Below are 12,914 nucleotides of genomic sequence, written 5' to 3'. Positions count from 1 at the left end.
ATGATTTGAAAGTCCCCTTCAATCATAATCCTTTTAATATTAAGGCTAATGCATAGTTTAATTACTTCTTCTACTGCTTCGAGTTCTGCTACATTATTAGTTGACATTTCCAGAGATTTAGATCTTTCTGCTAACCAGTTACTAGATTCATCCCTTATGATGCATCCTATGCCTGCCTTACCAAGATTTCCTCTTGAAGCCTCGTTGAAATTCAGTTTCTTCCATCCAGGCGGTGGAGGTTCCCATTTGCAGGTTTGTCTAGCTAGGTTGTTTTTCTTTTTATAATATAGGGCGGGATTAATTAGCAGTGGCCATGATTTTTTGATCTCTGCATCCCAATCAGAAAATGTTCCTTCTTCTCTAGGTCTCTTCCTAAGACCACTGTTCATAACTTCCGTGATAGCCACTTCTAACTTTGCAATGAGAGCTTGCTCATCGAGACTTTGGTTTTGGAAGATGTGGCGATTTCTTTCCAAATCTCCCATGTTAGAATTGTTCTTTATTTGAAGTGTCTTTAGGCCAGCCCAATAGGTGATCTAACCATTTGCCAGTTAGTGGGGCAGTCCATTTCAGTTTACATTGGAGCCACCTCTAGCATTCCTGAGTAAATTTACAATCATATAGGAGATGTTTTGCATTTTCTTCATTATCTTTGCATAATATGCATCTTGAAGGTCCTTCAAAGCCCTTTTTTAAAATTCTATCTGCTGTTAGTATTCTCATTTGCATGGCAGCCCATAGAAAAATGCTTGCTTTGGGGAGTCTTGTTGGGTCCCAACATAGATTAAGTGGGAGGGTGCTAGCTTCTCATCTTTGTGAATTTGTAATCAATCTGTACCCTTCTTTGACTTTATAAATTCCATCTTTAGAGGCTGCCCAAATTAGTTTGTCCTCCCTATTTTTGATTGAAATTGGTCGGCTTTTTAGGATGATTTCAAGTTTCTCCCTGTCCGTCTAGTTTAATCCACAATTGGAAATAGATTTCCATTTCCATATCTTGCCTGAGTCAGAGTTGGACTCCTCTATATAATTTTCCACTTCTGTCCCCCATATTTCCTTGAGATGAGATATTGCTTTTGGAGTTAAGTCTGAACAATTTAGGGGGGGATATCCGTTCCATGAGTCTTCCCAAAATAAAGCTTTGTCACCTTTCCCTATATCCCAAGTAAGGTATTTGGATATTAGATTTCGGCTATTAATTAGGAAATTCCATCCCGCAGAACCTTTGGGGGGTTCTCTGATTCTAAATAAAGATGTACTGTTTGAGGGGTTTATTGAATAGGATTCTAGCCCATTTCCTATCCCTTTCGTAATACAATCTCCATACTTGTTTGGCACCTAGTGCTTCGTTCTGCCATTCTAGATTTTTGATTCCTAGGCCCCCAGAGTCTTTAGGTTTGCAAATGTTGCTCCAGCTGATTAAGGTCGCTTTTTTCTTGTCCTTTAATCCATTCCAAAAAAAATCACACAGTTTCTTTTCCATTTTAAGGTTTATATTCTAGGGTAATTGTGAGTAGGCGAGTTGGTAGGTGGGAATTGCTGATAAGACTGCTTTGATTTTTGTAGTTTTCCCAGCCTTGGTCAACCATCTTCCTTTCCATGATTTTGTTTGATTATCGATTTTTCTGAGAGTGTGTTCCCAATCCGGATTGGATTTGTTACTTTTGTCCAGGTATATTCCTAGGTACTTAAATAGAGTACTTTTTTTGAACCCAAATTTATTGCAAGTTTGATCCTCTAGTTCTTTGGGTGTGTTTAAGAAGAAGATTTCTGATTTGTTGGTGTTGATAATTTGCCCTGAAGCTTTGGTATATGTTTCTAAGATATGTTGCATTTGATCTGCCTCATCCAAGGTGCTGATTCTTGCTAGTATAGTATCATCAACAAATTGTTGATGAGTCGTGTTTTCTATGTCTTTATTGACTTTAACACCTTTAATCTTGTTTTCTGCTTGCGCTGCTTTGATTGCCCTTCCAAATGATTCTGCCACGATGATGAACAAAAATGGAGATATCGGGTCTCCTTGTCTAATGCCTCTAGATATACTGAAGAATCCTTCTGGGGTACCATTGATGAGAAGAGAAATTTTGGGGTTAGAGATACATTGGAAGATGATGTTTATCCATTGTTTAGAGAAACCAAAGGCCTCCAAGGTTTTACATAGGAATCTCCAGTCTACTTTGTCATATGCTTTTTGAATGTCTAGTTTTAGTAACATACAAGCTTCTTTATTTTTAATTGCAGAGTGTATAGTTTCTTGAACAATAGATATACCGTCTAATATAGATCTAGCTGGGACAAAGCCCATTTGTTCTTCCAAAATAAGCTTTGGGAGGAACCTTTTGAGGCAATTAGACAAGACTTTTGAGAAAACTTTATAAATGGTATTGCATAAGGCAATTGGTCTAAAATCCCCCAACACTACACTTTCATTTTTTTTTGGAATAAGTGTAAGAAAAGTGTGATTGATTTTTGTTAATATTGACCCTCCATTTCGAGTTGCTTCCAGAGCTTTCCATAGTTCTTCTCCTAATATGTCCTAGCATTGCTAGAAGAAGAATGCCTAGAAGCCATCGGGTCCTGGTGATTTATTTGGATTGATATTAAAAAGTGCAGTTTTAACTTCTTGAAGAGTGAAGGATTCGTTTAAGAATTTGTTATCCTCTTCTGAAATCAGCTGGGAATATACTTTAGCATTTCCTCTTGAGCAATTTTTTTTGACGAGTCGTAATTGTTAAGGGTATTGTTGAAATACTTAACAAAAATATCTGCTATTTCTTCTGGGTTTTCAATTTGCCCTCCCTTCGGATTCTTGATCTTGGATATGTTAATATGGTTTCTGTTATGAATAGTGCTGTTATGAAAGAATTTTGCGTTACCGTCACCTTTTAGTAGCCATTTTTCCTTGGATTTTTGTCTCCAAAAGATCTCTTCTTTAACTAGTATCTCTTCATGTTTTAATAGGTACTCTTTTTCTAGTGGATAAGCTTCATTATTCATACCTTTCGTTATGATTTCTTTATTTAGATTACTGATTTTTTCTTCAATTTCTAATTTTTTTAAAAAAATATTTTTAAAATGTGTATTGTTCCACTTTAAGATTTTTTCTTTCACACTTTTTAAGTTGGATACAAAGCATAACATTTTGGATCCTTGGAACTGTTCCTCCTGCCACCATCCTCTTATCTGCTTCATAAATGATTTATCCATGAACCACATTTTCTCACATTTGAAGGGGTTCCTGCTTGGTTTATGTTGCTCTTTGATTTCCAATTTTACTGGGAAGTGATCTGAACCTGCCATTGGTAGGATTTCAGCATTTACTATACTGTCCATTAAACTGAGCTCACCTTTTATAAGAAATCTGTCCAAACGTTCTGCTATGGAACAGAATCCTTTCCTTCTGTTGTTTCGAGTATATATTCCATTCTTGGTGGAGATATCCATGAGGGAGTCATTCTGGATCCAGTTTTAAAAATCTTCCATGGTTCTAGATATTGGATTGCATCCTCTGTGTTTTTCCTCCTTTCTTAAGACAACATTAAAATCTCCCCCTAAGATGAGTATCTCTTGAGGTTTTGAGTTGATAAAATTACTAATATCGTTCCAAACCGCTAGTTTGTCTGCTGATTGGGTAGGTCCATAAACATTAGTTATGATTGGTTGCAAGTTTGATTTTTTGCTGACAGCTCTACATCCCATCCAGTTAGCCCGGGAGGTGATTACTTCAATATTAATTTGCCGAGGGTTCCAGATAATCCCAAGTCCTCCTGAGGCTCCCTGTGATTGATTGAATTTTGATTTCCATTTCCCCAATTTCTGACTTAACTTTATTCCTTCTTCTTTGTTTAATTTTGTTTCTTATAATAGTGATATATCTGATTTAAACAAAGTGAGGTTATGCTTTAATAAGCGTTTTTTACTAGGGGCATTTAGGCCCCTAGCATTCCAAGTTGTGATTCTCATTGTTCCTTGGGAAGGATCTTCCCCTTCCCACTTTGTAGAATATCGAAAATCTTAGTTTGTTCCTTTACCTGCCCTGCTGCCTCTCTGAGTTCTCTTAGCAATTTCCTTCCTCATTTTTGCTTTGTTTTTCCACAGTTTGGAGCCTTCATTCCTTCCTGGTTCACTAAAATGCCTATTCTTTCTAGATTTTGTTCTTTTATTACTTTTTCTGCTATTACTGAATTCTCTCTTTCTTGTATATCTTCTGTGACAATTTCTTTGATTATCAGTTTATTAATATGGTCCTCCTTGCTTACAGAGTCTTGGTCTTTCCCCGCATCCTTGTCCTCTGTACTATTCTTTCCTTCATTAGGGCTATCCTTTGATTCATTCCACATGATTTGCTCTTCGTTTAATGTATTTGACGATTCTGAAGATGGTCCTCTCATTTTTGACTTTGATTTTGATCCTTCTGTGGTTAGTGCGAACATATCCTTTCCATCATTGGGAGTTTGCTAGAATTTGTAACTTTTCTTTCTCCCTCTTTTCCTGATGCTTATGTTGCTCCGTTGGGCTGAGTTTGCTGGTGGGATAATAGCCTCCTGCTTTGCATTTTCTCTTTGGAGGGGTTTTCCTTGTAAGCTGTCAATTGTCTGTTCATTTCCTTTATCTGTTCTTTGTTCAACTGCCCGATTTCTGCATTTTCATCTTGCTCTCTTGCCTAATCTTTCCTTGGTTCCTCTTTCTGATAATTTCCCTTTTTTGATGTTTCCCCTGTTTTTGTAGTTTTTATTCTTTTCCCTTTATGTTCCTTGTGAACTTCTTCTGCCAATAAGCTTTGATCTATTAGATCATTTTGAATCAAAAGGATTTCATGGGAAAGCTTGTTTAACTTTTTGATATTGAAATCCATTTCTTCAATTGTTTCTTTTTCCATTTGGCAATCCTTACACCTTTTGAATTTGTTCAGAGCGTGCTGGTAACTTATATTGACCAACCATATCCGTTTCCTCTTGTGTTATTGCTTTGCCATTTTCTGGATTTCCTTTGTCAGAGTTTTTGATCTCTTCTACTCCTCTCTAGCCTCCTTTGATATTATTCGATGCTGAGGTTACCTCTTCTTCTCGTACTTTCCTTTCACCTTTGTTCCTTTTTGAGATTATGCTGTCTTTGATGTTATTTTTGATATGTAATTTAGTTAAGTTTGAATCCTTAATTTTGTTTATATTTTTTGAATATTCTCTAAATGATAAACTGTAAATGGATCTGTTAGTGATAATTTTCTTACTAACTGTGTTGCTTAGATCTGATTTTACCAAGATCCTAATTTTGTTTGCTTTATCTGTGTTATCTTCAAAACCTATCAAAGATCCTAATGATTCACCAATTTTCTTAATGATGTTATTCTCCATTAATTCTGATGGAATTTCTGAGCTTTCCATCCACTTGACAGATTTTATGTTTTTAATATGGTTTTTATTAAAGTTAGGTTTCCATGCTGAAAAAGTAATATGGTGTCCTTTGTAAAAGTAATTATCAGAATTCAGAATTTCATCTTTATCCTTTGAATTCTGACATAGAATAAACCAATATTTATCTGCAAAGGGGGTTAAGTTACTTACTTTCTTGCTCCATTTTTTTTGATATGATGCGTACCAGCTTGTTTCTTTTGCTTGGCAGACTGTTCCAATACATATAGATGCCCTTTTCTTCGCAATCCTTCCATCTTCCTTCACTATGTGGATTGCTGATGATTATTTCTTCGCAGTCTTGGTTCTTGATTGGGAATCTTTGCTTAGGGTTTCTAGTCTGTCCTTGATTTGCTGTTGCTCGATAGTTCTTTTGATGTGGTGGAATGTAAACTTCTTTTGCTTGGTAGGATAATTCCTGTCACGGTTTGACGTTGCGGGTTTTCTTTAATGAATCTATGGTACCCTTTGTTTTGGGCATACTCTTTGATGCCGGCCCTAAAGGGACATGGTTAGGTAATATGCACCTCTTAGGGCTAGGGTTTTGCTCTGTTATTGGAGCGTACTTCGTTTTCTTGAAGAAATCCTTTTGGATTTGGAGTTTTGCTGAGCTTTCTTCTTGTTTTTGCCGAAATTGCGATCTTTTCTTCTTTTTTTGCACGATCTGCCACCCTTTTTCGTCTCTGCAATTTTTCTTTCGAGGATTTCTGCATTTCGTTGTTTGTGTTGCCTGACTAGGTTTTCGAACTTGCTCGTGCCTGTGCTTTCTTGTTTTCTCGACCTTTGTTTGGAGATGAAAGGGCATCAAATTTATTGCTTGTGTTCAGGATGGTGGACGGTTTCTTTAGCTGCTGGAATGCGAATTGGAGCGATTTGGGGTGATTTGAGACTGCACGTGAATTTGTCTTTTTCACCATATTCGTAGAGTAGAGATATTAAAACACTTGTCACTATTATCACTATGTTTCAAACTTTAATATTTGATGAACTAGTCTATGTTTTGAAATTCCATTTTGTAATTAAGTAATTCAATGTATGATTTTCTTTAGAATTGTGAACATAGATTAATGAGTGAGTATTTAATGTTTATCTTTGACATTTGGCATTGATCAATGACCAAGCAACATATATTTATACTATGAAATGATTTAGTTTTGCAATTATGTATGTTTCTCTTATTGGTTTTGTACACACACACACACTCATGAATCCCCCCACAATCCCAAATGGAATGTTTTTTTTACCGGAAACCACGAATACGAACCTGAACCCGAATCAGCAACTTGGTTTTAACCCTTGCTATTATGTAACCTGGTACTTATGTTTAAGGTGCCGCGGTCCAACTTCTTTAATAAATATAATTTTAGTCTGTTGGCATTAATGAGTGTATATGAGAGGATATTTCAAGCTTAAATGGTTAATCTATTTGTTTTTTCCATTCAGGCCCCTGTTCTTTTTCGAGGCATTGCTCATTCATTGAATCCTTCTAACAGCTTGGTGAGCTTTTTCAATTAATGTGCCAAATAGCATTTATATTTGGATACCTGTTTAATGTCAATTCAGAAAAAGACACGAGTTCTCTATCCAGAGGCATTATCTGTGTCATATGTGCTGCTTTTGTCAGGTGCTGAAAGTTTTATCTGCTTCACCTTCTGCATATTCTGCAAATCCTAAAGCTGATTTGTCTAGTCCTCCGGTCCTGATAGGATCTTCTATTTCTTTGGTCTCAGTTGTGCAGGTTTGTAAAGATTTATTCACTCTGAGCTAGAACTCATTTAGCGTTTTGCATATATTAGTTGATTGATGTTCTAATTATAAGTCAAATACTATTTTATTTCTCCTTGTTTTATTTTATTCTCTGATATCTTAATTTTATTCACTGTTTCCTGCAGGCAAGAAATAATGCCCGGATTCTTATTTCTGGTTCCTTAGATTTGTTTAGCAATAAGTATGTTTTCTGACCTATAACTAATATGCCTCTCATTTTATTTTCCCTCCATCTGGTTTGGAATTACTTGAATGACACTGAGTTAATTCTCATGCAGGTATATGAAATCCAAAGTTAAAAGATTTGGCAGTTCAACTGAGTGAGTATTTAAGTCTACCGATTTTTACAGTTTGAATGTGATGGTATTTTTATTCATTGAATCTTCAATGATAACTCATGCTAATTAAAATTAGTGAAATTTTACTAATTTTATCCCTACAGTTTTCTGTTCTTTGTTTTCATCATATCATAATATATGCTAACCTGTTTTGACATTTGACGTACAACATTGGTTGTAAGTTTGTAACATTGTATCGGTTCATAAAGATTTGATGCAAAAGATAGTGTCAACCAATTATGTCATGACATGTGGGATCAAATTTAGCCAAGCTTGCCATTTGGTATCTGTGTCCAGTTGCTTCAGCCATTTGGTCTTTAGACATCTCAGTAGGACACACTTACATGTCTATATTATTTAAGTGTTTGGCTTATATATTTAGTGTCTAGATAGTCCTGGGACTCTGTACTGTGCCATTGGGTTTGTTGTCTCCTTTGCAGGAACAACTATTATGTTGTATATAATTACTTCTACCTTGGTAATAGATGGCAGCACTAACGGTGTAAAATATTGATTGATAGATATTACTGTCACAATATTATTGAAAATGATCTTAGGATGAATTAATTACTTGGGATGGTCTCCTTGGCTTGGTATCCTGGCTGGTGAATCAACTTTCGAATTCTGTGGTAACTGACCGAATATGGTAACTTAGGTTTTGAGGTCCACATTATCAAATACAGTGCCAAATCAGTATGTTTATGTTGATGTATCTTAAAATATAAAATACAAAGAAGAAAGATAACTATTGGTTGTGAAATCAGCATTGAAAGTCATGCTAGGTAGTCTGGTGACTATCCTTTGTGTAACTTACTTTAGTTAGGATTCCAAGTTAACAAGCATGGATGTGGGCCAAAGTCATAAGTATTATGATTGTTTTGAAAGCATTTAGGCATCAGAAATAGAAGCATGGCTGTCAATGATTTTTGATTGTGTGTTTTTGTTCTTTTACCTTCAAACAATACTGTCACTGTGTCAAGATTTACTAAATTTTAGTATGATCAATGCCAATATTATTTAAACATTCATGTAAGTGAAAAGTTTTATAAAGTCACCTGATTAATTCGAATAGGGTATTCTACTATTTCATAAGTGAAAAGTAGTATAAAGTTGACTGATTAATATGAATAGGGTATTATACTATTTCCATATCTGTCTGCATATTTCACAGTAGCAGAAGCACCATCATTTTTGAAGAGGAGTGTGGTTCTTGTTATGTTATAAACTAATAAGTTTTAACAAATATTTGAAAACTTCCTCTTTAGCCTTTCAATTAAAAGTTGATCATTTAAATTTTATGCTTGCAGATATGCAAAAAGTGGTAATGAGCAGTTTGTATCTGAATTGTGCAAGTGGGTCTTCCATGAAAGGGGGCATCTTAAGGTGGGCTTATAGGGCGTCATATTTTAAATGATGTAATGCTACCTGAGAGGATTAACACCATTAATAGTCACTATTTTGTTGCTCTATAATATATTAATGGATTCCTTTTGGCCACATTTAAATGTCAACTGTTACTTCTGCTGTAAATGTAAATTATTATTGATGTAGCAGGCTGTGAGTGTCAAGCACCATAAAATTGGGGAGAATGTTGAACCTGCTATGTATCGAATCACTGATAACCTGGTTCGTAAAATAATATTTTTGTATATATGTTTGTTGATTTTGCCAAATTACAAACCATTTGAAGGATTTCTATATCATAGAGTGATGCTTGATTTATTACCACTTTTGGTATAGTTAAGAAATATAGAATGTCTATTGCTGCTTTTGTTGACAGGAATACTCCGTGGAAATCCATGAGTGGACTGGGAAGGATTGGAGGCCTTATGTTGCAGATGATGTTCAAGTTCAGTTTTACATGATGAGTCCCTATGTTCTGAAGACTCTGTCTCACAACAACAAGGTTAGGAATGAATAGATAAATTATAACATTATTATAGATGGAAAATTATTGCCATAGCCAGAAATTTCCTTGCAGTAAAGAAATTATTTCTCACTCTAGGAAAATTAACTCCAATTGTTTCCCATGTTTTTGGAGAAACCATTTGATATGTTGTGATCTTTATTGTTGCAGGGTTTATATTCTACTTCGTTCCAAGTTCCTGACGTGTATGGCGTTTTCCAATTTAAAATTGAGTACCAAAGGCTCGGTTACACAAGTTTATCTCTTAGCAAGCAGGTATGGCATTATCAGCTTAATTTGTGTTGTGTAAATTGTAGGAATGCTCTCGTCTCTTCTCTTTCCCCCACTTTTGCCCCCTCCTGGATTCCTGCCCTCATATCACATTTAAAAAAGAGAAAACTGGATTGCTTAGTATTGTCTAGTAATGTATCTTGCAATTTGTCTCTGCTGGATAACCATGAACCAACATGGACACAACTGCCATTATACTTAAAAAGAAAATTTAAACTCGTAATTTAAGAGTAGAATATGCTAGTTTGATTGTTAGACACTGTAAACTTCAAACATCTGTTTGTTGTAACTTATCATGTTTTATAATATCATATCAAGTGTTTTTCATTGATGTGCCCCCAGAAGTATTGGCACATCCTCCATTTAGATGTGTTCAGAGGACTTGGGGATGGGGATGAAATGTCCCTCTCCTGTCCCCAAAATATTGGACAGTTTGGGGGACGTTCTTGGGGACATCTCCCAATTCCCCCCTTTTAACACTATTTTGAGAATGGGTTTTCTCTCCTGCCACCACTTAACTGTTCCAGGGATGTCAGGTTGCCCCCCAAGCTGCATTTTGTTAAGGGAGGAAAAGGCCCTTGAAATAAAGTCAAATAAAATTCTAAAGTAAATCACATAAATCCCATTGTTGAGTTTCAGAGAAACTCTTAAAGAACTTCAGATTTGGTAGAATTCTGCTGTCAAAATCTTATGGAGCTTCTTGCAGGAGCTTTGAAATGGCAAGCAATTAGTAAAGAAACATTTTGTCAATAAATTCTCTCTGGTAGTAGTCATGCACACTGCAAAAATCAATCCTTTGTTCATGCCAGAATGGCATGTAGATTTTCTTTTGATAATGGCAGTTGTTACAGTTGAGTTGTATGATAAGAAAACTTAACTGTCCATTGAAGCTTGTCTTCCTTTTTTGTAGCGCTTATTGTTTACAAATATTCTGCTCTTATGAGTATCCACACGAGACTATAACAAGCTCTTGCGAGCACAACCATGAGACTAATATTAGCTCCTTTAGAGAAACCACACTAGAAACCACCTATGGAAGACCAAGAGTCACAACTTCAAACTACGGAAGACAGCCATAACATAGAATTTCATTTTAATGTTTCATTGAGATTTGAACTTGGATTTCCACAGTGAGAACTTAATTCTTTAACAATTGAGGTCAACCTCTTGGACAAGCTTGTCTTTCTTAGTACATGGTAGAGAGATAATATTTTGAAGGATATGTTTCCTACTTATTTAATATGATGTTGTGTCAATGAGAAAGAACTGCACGTGGCAAGTTCTTGCCTTTCGTAACAACTTCCTTTTTAGAATATAATAGTGCACTATTGTCTGAGCGATTAGGAAAAGAAATTTCAAGGATGATTAAAATTTAGTTTCATTCAGTTTATTTTAAGATATTTAATTTTTCAAGGTTTTTTTGTTTTGTTTTTTAAAATTATATTTTCCTTTAGTGGTCATCTTCCCACCATCCCTAAAATTCAGATTTTTTTTTGCTGTCTTCCCTTAAAGTTAAACCTTTTTTGCGCATACCTAAAATCATGAAAAGGCTGATTATATCTGTCTGAAATATGATACGCCCAACTGACAGGCCTTACCATGTCAAGAACTGTGTGGCTTTCTGGGCTTTCATTTAGGAAACCAGAGTGTGGCTTGGACTAAAGTGTTTAATTTTCTTCTAATTTACAGATTCCTGTAAGGCCTTTCAGACACAACGAATATGAAAGGTTTATCATATCTGCATATCCATACTACGGGGGTGCATTTTCCATGGTAAAAGATCTTGCGTGTTCTCTAGCTCAACACCTCATGTTCTTTATTGGTCGAATTTATTTATGTTTGCTGGTAACTCAAGCAATTAATGATTTTTTTTCTACCTATCCTCTTCACAGATGACAGGTTTCTTTATTTTTGGTCTGGTTTTCTTATATCATAAATGAAAAAGAATCAGGTGAGATGCCTGCGCTGGAGTGCCAATGACAAATAAATTTCTCATGGCAATTGCTTAGGTGGTTAAGTAAAATTTAAATTGTCAATAGGAATACTGGCTATGAATGGCCACTTCGAAATGTACAATTTAATTCTGCTTCCCTACAATGAATTTCTGGTCATTGTAATTTCGTCTGAATTTGGTTAGATCACTGTAATTACTCCAAATTTTGCTAATTTGCAAAGTCATCTATTAAGGTGGGAAGAATTCAAGTCAAAGCGAACTGATAGTTGCATTTTCCTCTGTTTAATTTTCAGATATTGTCTTCTTGCTTAACCAAAAACGAAAAAGCAAAACAAAAATGCATACATATGCAAATAAATTTTCAGATATTTTAACTTACCTCTTTTAAGCCCATAGATGGTTCTGTTACTCAACTCTGCAGTAGACATTTCTTAATAAGAATTTGGAGTGTTGGGAGTTCTGGTTTTTGCACAGAATACATTGAAAGCACAACTAGCTAGTTATCCAAATACATTTGCTATGTTTGATCCTAATAAATTTTCTGATATTTTAACTTACCTCTTTTAACCCCATAGATGGTTCCGTTACTCAACTCTGCAGTAGACAATTTTTAATAAAAATTTGGCATGTTGGGAGTTCTGGTTTTTGCATAGAATACATTTAAAGCACAACTATCTAGTTATCCAAATCAATTTGCTATGTTTGATCCTAATCGAATAGCATAATGCACAAATCTCTAAACTGAAAAGCATTGCACTTCAAAATTATTTTTGAATATGCTATTGAAGCTTCACAAGTTAAAGAGTACACAAACAATGACAAACTTGGAAGACTAGTGATTTGGCTGCTTTTTATGGTAATAATCAGAAGCAGAGATATTGAAGATGAGTAAATTAACTTAATAATGTTATCTGAGAGAGTATGCATGCATTTCAGTATACAGTTGTAAAACAAGCAGCCTAGGCAACTTTAGTCAGATACACCGAACAGGTAAAATATTCTCCTGACAGCAGGTTCAAAATATTTTAGGAAACTTGCTGGTTCTATTTCACAGGTATTCCTCCGCACTAGTACTCTTATTAGGCTCAGTTGACAGGCCGGGTACTAATTCCATTCCATTCCATGTTTAGGGTCTTAACTTCAAGAAAAATAATTGGTGACTAATTTACCCGCTTTTCCAATAGTTTTTACTGTCATTATTCTCCTCTCGCATGATACCAATGCATCGTTACCCCTGATATTAA

The 12,914-nt window shown here is 35.3% G+C and overlaps 1 protein-coding gene across 1 annotated transcript in view; it reads left to right on the top strand.

Moving 5' to 3' along the window:
* The window catches only part of DGL1 (dolichyl-diphosphooligosaccharide-protein glycosyltransferase 48kDa subunit family protein), a 36,028-nt gene extending 23,980 nt beyond the window's left edge, over nt 1-12,048 (top strand). Inside the window, exons 4-13 of the mRNA XM_089827016.1 lie at nt 6,858-6,911; nt 7,039-7,152; nt 7,307-7,362; nt 7,460-7,501; nt 8,827-8,902; nt 9,074-9,145; nt 9,300-9,425; nt 9,597-9,701; nt 11,406-11,489; nt 11,609-12,048. Coding sequence (XP_089683142.1) covers nt 6,858-6,911; nt 7,039-7,152; nt 7,307-7,362; nt 7,460-7,501; nt 8,827-8,902; nt 9,074-9,145; nt 9,300-9,425; nt 9,597-9,701; nt 11,406-11,489; nt 11,609-11,656 — 777 coding nt within the window. The 3' untranslated portion in view covers nt 11,657-12,048. The remainder of the gene's footprint in view (nt 1-6,857; nt 6,912-7,038; nt 7,153-7,306; nt 7,363-7,459; nt 7,502-8,826; nt 8,903-9,073; nt 9,146-9,299; nt 9,426-9,596; nt 9,702-11,405; nt 11,490-11,608) is intronic.
* The last annotated feature ends 866 nt before the right edge of the window (nt 12,049-12,914 follow it).

The sequence above is a fragment of the Cupressus sempervirens genome, chromosome 4, assembly GCF_028749045.1.
Source record: "Cupressus sempervirens isolate cs-2001-9-10 chromosome 4, ASM2874904v1, whole genome shotgun sequence".
Taxonomy (NCBI): domain Eukaryota; kingdom Viridiplantae; phylum Streptophyta; class Pinopsida; order Cupressales; family Cupressaceae; genus Cupressus; species Cupressus sempervirens.
This window is presented reverse-complemented; position numbering and strand designations above follow the sequence as displayed.